This window comes from Maylandia zebra, linkage group LG3 (genome assembly GCF_041146795.1).
Source record: "Maylandia zebra isolate NMK-2024a linkage group LG3, Mzebra_GT3a, whole genome shotgun sequence".
NCBI classification, from domain to species: Eukaryota; Metazoa; Chordata; class Actinopteri; order Cichliformes; family Cichlidae; genus Maylandia; species Maylandia zebra.
In genome coordinates this window covers 29271568-29279226 of record NC_135169.1, presented here as the reverse complement: position 1 = coordinate 29279226, position 7659 = coordinate 29271568, and the positions used below count along the sequence as shown (strand labels likewise).

Below are 7659 nucleotides of genomic sequence, written 5' to 3'. Positions count from 1 at the left end.
CAGGGCTCAAGCTGGCCAATCACCTACGAGGGCTGACACACTTGGATTTGCCTGGAGGAAAACATGTTGCCTCATATGTTCCAAAACCCTAGGCAGTAACAATGAAGTCAAAGATAAATAATACAAAACGGGAAAACACTAAGGACCATAACAAATTAAAATGCACTGAAATATTAAAAATGTTAAAATCCATTAAAATGTAAAATGAGAATAATTAAAGTGTTTAGAAAATTCTTGAAATTGCTTTTAAAAGGAGCACAATGTGTTTAATAAGTTTAAGAGATCTAGTAATTATATATGATTCATCTTTACAAGTTTCCTGGTTTATTGTGGAGAGCTGATGATTGTAAGAGGAAATGAATGTGGTTGTGAAGTTTGTGCACGTCTGCTGAACTGTCTGCTCAACAGTCTTTGTTGATCCGCACATTTTACAAACTGTCTGTGAGAAACTTGACATGTCTGCGAAATCCACCGAGCAGCTGCTCACTTTTGTCTTAGTGTCAAGAGTCTGCGCTACCTTGTAGATGTCCGCTGATCTCTCTGCATTCCTTCACACATAACTGTTGTAATCTAGCCCATTTCGTACTGTGCCATGCTGTTCCAGATCATTCTCCAATGACTTCATTTGTTTGTCTCAGCCACATATGATAACTGGGGACGCATAAAAAGATGTAAACAAAGCTACAGAAAAATGAACTCTTAGCATGTAGAAAACATGTCCTCCACCCTCTGGAAACATGTGAATACAGAGCCTACAGAGGCAGTATACAAACAACATCCAAAATGAGTCAAAGTTTGACGTCCACAATGACCCCATGGAGGTCTAAAGATGACAACACTGATGTTATAATGCACAAGAGATTAAGTAGAGTCAAAAAAAGTTCTCCCCCATCTGTGGACCACAGTTGAACCCCCAAAAATGAGATATCACTCTGCAAGTCACTTTGCACTTTGACATTACTATCTCTTTAAAACTTTGGGTCTGTCAATCACAATTTCCTTAATCTATATAATCTATAAATCACATATAAGACTGGATGTTGATCTTTTCACTTCATTTCTGGCCAGAGTCGAGCCGAGAGATCTCAGCCTCTATGACACTGCCTGATGGTCTCATGTTAAAGTCTGTATGCCTTACACAAACATAGACATAATTTCACTGAGCATGATGTTTGGATCCCACTCACAGCACAGAATTTGTTTATGAGCGAAAGCAGAAGTAGAGTTAGCTACTGTGGAGATACAGAAATTCTTTTATTGCTGCCATATAATCTGCATCATTATACCTGCATTAATAACATTCTTTACAGCATTATTTCATCTAATAATATTTCTCACAGTATTGATACTGCATTACAGTTGTTTATGAAGATGTCCATTTGAGGATCCTTCCATTTTGTTAACTTTTATTACAAGTATGGTTAGAAGTATTTTATACACATTGCATATCTGTGCCTATTTTGAGTTGATGTTCGGTTCATTAAGGGTCTTAAGCTTCACTGGCGTAACTGTCCAGGTGATACATGCTGAGGGAAACTAGAACATAGAAGGATAACTGCAATGCATGCTTACAGTACATATAATACATATAAACTAGGAATAGGCCTGAGCAGAGGCCCAAATGTTTCCAGCTTCTTGTTGCAAACCTGTTGCATTTTATTCTACTTGGTAACAGATGACTGGAGGTTATAACCAGCCCTTGGGCTTAAGATTATTACCTTTATTATTTATTATTACCTTGAAGGTGTTATCAAAATGAGAAGTTCTATGTCTGGTTATAGCTATTAAAGATGTACAAGATGTACGATTAACTGTGACTAATGTCTGGAACCTATTTTAATCTGTCATTGACGCCATGGGCGTGTACCCCACTGCTTTATAAGTGTCCACAACATGTATTTTGGTCAGAAGACATATGTTGATGTTTTCTCCGGGCTGTTAATAAACTCAACGTTTGATTGCACTGTTCTGGGGCCTCCGTGGTTTGTGACACTGCTCTACATTGATCGATTTCGCGACACTACTCAATATGGTGTGACTCGATACACAAATTTATTCAAATGACTCAAATGTAGGAAGCAGAAATTTTATCCTGGTAGGCCAACAGTCCTGCATCATTTCACCAAGCACATGATGAATCTGTCTCTGTCTCTCTTTCTCATAATGTAAATGACATCTTTCATAACTGGAATATAAAAATCCCTCACATCAGTGGATCATTCATTCAGAGGGAAAGTCAGACTTTTATTTTAATATTCAAATCCTGACCAGGACAAAAAGAGCTCTCTATACTGTGTTTCAATATTTACCTGAGAGCTGTCTTCATGAACACATCGGATAGAGAAGAAATTATCACATGTAAGTTTAAAAACTGTAATATATTTAATGTATGTAGTACAGAGGTGATGTGTAGAGAATATTGAAAATATTTTGTGATGTGTTACAAAAAAGAAACATTTATCTTGCACGAGGTTTACTGAAAAGACTTGTGAGCTTAAAATAACAAGAACTTCCAAGATGAGTAACATTAATGGTTTCATTACCTTCTCCATGAGCTGCTGAATTATTAAAAATGAATTAATTTCTGTTCTGGTTCAAAATGTTCACACTATTTTTCTTTATCTTGCTTTCTGTTTAATCCATCTTTTCTTTCCTGACAAAAAGTTTGCATCGAAGAAGTTCTGTTCAAATCTTTGTTTCCTTGAGCAATAAAGCATCACTTTCATCTGTCAGATCAAAGATGCAGTGGAGTCTGTATCTGCTTATTCTGATAGGTAAGTGGATTGTTTATTGTTTGTTTAAAATTAAAATTAATGCAGATTATGACCTCACACGTTTTGTTGTTGTTGTTGTTTTTTACTTTTTTAAGTGAATTCAATAATCTCATATAATCTCTATATCATATTTCTGTATATTAGGTCAGTGTTGCCTCTTTACATGCCGCCTGTATGAGTACCACTTTATTAAAGAAAACAAGAGCTGGTATGAAGCACAGAGATACTGCAGAGAGAAATATACAGACCTGGCCAAAGTGTTTGACATGACAGACATGAGCAGACTCCGTAACTCAGCACAGAATCAAGGAGAAGCCTGGATTGGACTGAACAACAACACAGGTGGAAACAGGACGTGGCATTGGTCTCTGCCAGGAGTGGAATACATTCATAATGACAGCAGCTGGAATCAGAGTGGAAGAACTGGTAGAGAACTGCCTGGAAACTGTGGGAGGAAAAGATACGATAATGGAGATAAAAAGCTGGCAGATGTTTCATGTGACCGTACTATGTGGTTCATCTGCTACAATGGTGAGGAGATGTGAATAATATTAAATATTATTATAATATCATGATATAAAAATATAATGGAATATCATAATACTAACTTAAGAAGATAGAGACAGACAGAATTTCACAAGAAAATTTATTGAGGGATGTCTTTGTGTGTTTTTCTGTTGATTTCACAGAAATGAAGAAAGACAAGAAAACATTGAATTTGATAACGTTATTTATGAGCTGGACACAGGCTCAGAGCTACTGCAGATCAATTTACACTGACTTGGCCAGTGGACTCGATCAGGTAGATGGAGAAGAAATGAAGGCCCTGATTACAACTAAGTTTAGTGCATGGGTCGGTCTGTTCAGAGACAGCTGGAGGTGGTCAGATGGGAGTGATTTCTCTTTCAGATACTGGGATATGCAGTTATTCAATGATAAACAAAGCAACAAGACATGTGCTATGACTCTGTTAAACAGATCAGGAAAATGGAGCTCTGATGAATGTGACAAAGAAAAACCCTTCTTCTGTTATGATGGTGAGTTTTTATCAACATTTGTCTGATTGGTTTCTCTAAAAGGAGGATCACTGGAATCACTGACAAGATCCAACTGAACATGTTGTATATTTTTCCTCCTCCTACATCTGCATGTTTGCTGAATTAATCTCATAAACATGAACACACTTAGTTGACAGTCAGATGACTTTAAATATCTGTGGGATAACTTTGAGCTACTTTTATGTTCAACCAACGTTTTAAAGTCTCTGTTGTCTGTAAATATGGAGAGAAGTTGTTTTGGATTCCTAATAGTTTAAAAACACATAAATATTTCAGGATGTTGTCGACCTGTCTGCACAAAGTTCATTATTGTTATTATACTGGTTTCTACTGAGGGCAGAGTAACACACACGCTTTTTCTAGGTTTTTTTTTTTTTAATTGGAACAAAATAAACAGCACAGAGAGTTTCTCATGTTTACAGCTCACTAGATTCAACTCAATGTGTTGTTTTTTCTTTATGGCAGATAAACTGATCCTGATCAAAGAAAACAAGACCTGGGAGGAGGCCTTGGATTACTGCAGAATATTTCACAGGGGACTGGTCTCCATCACTAACCCTTACCAACAGAGATGGGCAGAGGTGACAGCCAAGAATGCCTCGAGTCCTTTTGTCTGGCTCGGCCTGCGCTACTCCTGCACTCTGGATCTGTGGTTCTGGGTCAATGACAAGTTGGTCTGTTATGAGAAGTGGAGCAGAGAGGGAAAGACTGAGGATTGTGGCAGGGCTGTGGGCATGCAGAGTGGAGGACAGTGTGAGTGGGTCAGTCAGAGAGACAATGAGACATATAATTTTGTTTGTTTTAAATAAGATTTCTGATTTGTGTCACTGGCTCTTTTTTTTTTTTTACTGGCAAAAGTTCAACTAATAGCAAAACAACAAACAAAAAAAACAAACATTGTTTTAACCAGCACAAAATTGGCAATATCTGATATTCAGTAAAGTAAATATAGTTTCCTTTTGACTGCCTGATTCAGTCATGATGCCTGATTTTTTTGGTGATGACAAAATTTCAGCTAGAAGCAAAAATCAAATCTTTAGCTGTAAATGGCTCAACACTGATAAAGTCTGATCTGCACTCAAGTAATATGGTTTATTATTTTCCTCTTGACTGTCGGATTCAGCGATATTATACTTACTTTCTTCATTGCATTACTCTATTATTACACTTTTCTTATTGGACGTCAGAAACAAAGTTAGTTTCAGTTTTCATATTTGCTGTTTATTTTATTTTTATTATCTTTGTAATCTTTTTGTCTTTGTGCACTTATAAACTGGTCTTAGTGATAATATTTCTAATCTTTAATGGTTAGTAAATATTAAAACTAATGCGACAAACCAGAGCATTTATATTGTAAACTTTCACCAAGGTAACTATTTTTTTCATATGACTATTTAAAGTGATGTGCTGTAAACTAGTGATCTGTGTCAGGGTTTCTGGGTCGTTGACCCAGTATTTTCAGTTCACGTTCACTGTTTATCTACTGCCTGTTCCACTTCCTGTTTTATTGTGTTAGCCTTGGTCTGTGTGCATTATGTTCAGTCCTCTTCCCATTTATCATTAGTTCATTAGGTTCAGTTGTTCACTCACCTGTCTCCAATCGTTGTCATTGTTAGTCGTGTATTTAAGCCCTCTCTTCCCTTCAGCCCTTGTCGTGTCATTGATGTTTGTGTGATGTTATGTAGTCGTTCCCGTTAGTGCTCAGTTATTCAGCCAGCCACTCAGTCTTTCAGTCAGCTAGTCAGTTCTGCCGTTCCTGCGTTGTTTATTCACCCACTCCAATAAATCCTCATCATTTCTGCACCGTGAGTCCTGCGTTTGGGTCATCTCTTCCACGCCTCCACACACAACCTCTGACAATCTGTGTGTGTCAAGATAAATAAATATTCAGTTGCAAGTGTAACAATCAACACTCCTTACAGTAGTTCTTGGTACATTTATTTCTACAGAAAACCCTTAAAATCCTTACACGTGTGACTTACTGACAAAAAGCACTTTCTTACTACAAGCCTCATTCATTCATTGACAAAAGTGTTTTGTTTTTTTTTCTTGCCTAAGCTCTTTTAACCTGACATTCACCCTCCAGTGGGAGCACTGGGGGCAACTCAGTGCTCAGCACCTGCCCAAAGATACTTTGACACACAGATTTGACCGATCTACTAACCTTCTATGTGGCACTGAATCCGATACATATCTGATGTTTTAGAAAGCGACTGCTGTGTGAACGGTCAAATCGCATTAAATCCGTCTTTTACGTCACTGACACAAGACAGACGCCAATTATCAGCGCCGGAGAAGCGCCCGAGAAGACATTGTGAACGCTTCCTGGCCATCCGGTGAAACTGCTGGGAAGACAACGTTGGAGAAACGTGAACATTTTATTTGTACTGTATAATCTGCAGATTCTGACAGAACTCTGCAACTGTCCTTTGAAGCACCGCTCCTCTAAAACAGCAATAAGGATCATTATTAGGTTATCTACATTATTATGTAAATAACAAAATAACTTACAGCAAAAATTGGGAAAGGTGAAGTCCGAAGTCTTTATATTAAGGGCCATCAGTCAAACAATACTGTTTGCTCTGGGTCTAAACAGAGCGCGTTGTGTGTGACATCTTCTGTTGAGCATGCGGGCCGCTTTGAGCGTTCACACTAGAGCGCGTTTGCTGTCGCATTTTATCTGTAGTGTGAACAAGCAGACAAAAAAATCAGATTTGATCAAAAAATCGGAATTGAGCATTAAGACCTGCAGTGTGAACGTAGCCTAAAAGAGTAAAATGTATTTGATGTTGTAGTTTTTCAGACTGTTATTCCTTATTTGTCCTCTAGATGTTGCCAGTGTGTTTGACTTTCTTCCTGCTGCACACTTTCTCCAACGTGTGTCACTTTGTGCTATATGGAAGAAAGTTCTGGATAATGAATGGGATGTTCATGTTACTTTCATTATATAAAGTCAGATAAAGTACCCACTCCAAACACCCACCCTGACCCCACTCCCACTTTTACTGTACTGACAGCAACACTCTCGATGCATGGACCCCACGAGTTTGTGCAGACCTGATACTGTGAGTCATGTATGTGAGAATGGTGCTGCCTTTCTCTGCACCCTTGTGAATAATCAGTGTTGCTGAGTTCAGTTAACTGTAAGGGAAGTCAGTAATGAGTCCATCACAGTCAGCACTGTTTGCTTTTAAACATGTAAAGCTGTGTAAGGTGTGACTGGGTTCATTATTCTGCTGCATTATGAAGTTTTTCCCACAAACCACAAGGCAGAACTCTTAGTGAGGGTCAACATGTTTCTTTTTAATTCATATGAAAAGCTATCTTTAAATTAAGCACATTTTTAAAGTCGATCTGAAGAAATGACTTGCTTGGCTGAGGGCTGTCACTTTTAATGAGTTACAATGCACACAACTGGTCTGTGTTTCCTGTGTGCACACACTGACTACTGTAAAGTTAAAAGGAAAACACTGTGCAGGTTAAAATAATTCCACTGTAGATATGAGAAAATCTGCAGAGAGTAAAAAGTTTGTTTTTAAATTCTAAGAGTTTCAGATTATTTCCAGGTTTATATAAAAATAACATAGATTATGTTTCAGTGTAATAAAGATACAATGTTGTAGCATATGGGACGAATCTGCTCGAGGTTTTGGATTTAAAACACATCTCTAATAGTGTAACAGAATTCATTTAAAAAACAAAACAAAAAAAAGGTAAGCAAAGGTCACTTTAATGTTCCTTCATAAAATATATAAATAATAAAGCAGAAGTTACTTGGCAGTGAAGGATCACAATCTACAAAGCTACCCTCTGTTCACAGATACAAA

At 37.5% G+C, this 7659-nt stretch overlaps 1 protein-coding gene across 1 annotated transcript; it reads left to right on the top strand.

The window, feature by feature from the left end:
• The first annotated feature begins 2279 nt into the window (after positions 1–2279).
• On the top strand, positions 2280–5641 carry LOC143417060 (macrophage mannose receptor 1-like). The gene is made up of 5 exons (XM_076882695.1): positions 2280–2358; positions 2665–2774; positions 2919–3305; positions 3464–3811; positions 4298–5641. The coding sequence occupies exons 2-5, from the start codon at positions 2741–2743 to the stop codon at positions 4639–4641; spliced, it is 1113 nt and encodes a 370-aa protein (XP_076738810.1). The 5' UTR covers positions 2280–2358; positions 2665–2740; the 3' UTR covers positions 4642–5641.
• Positions 5642–7659: the final 2018 nt, after the last annotated feature.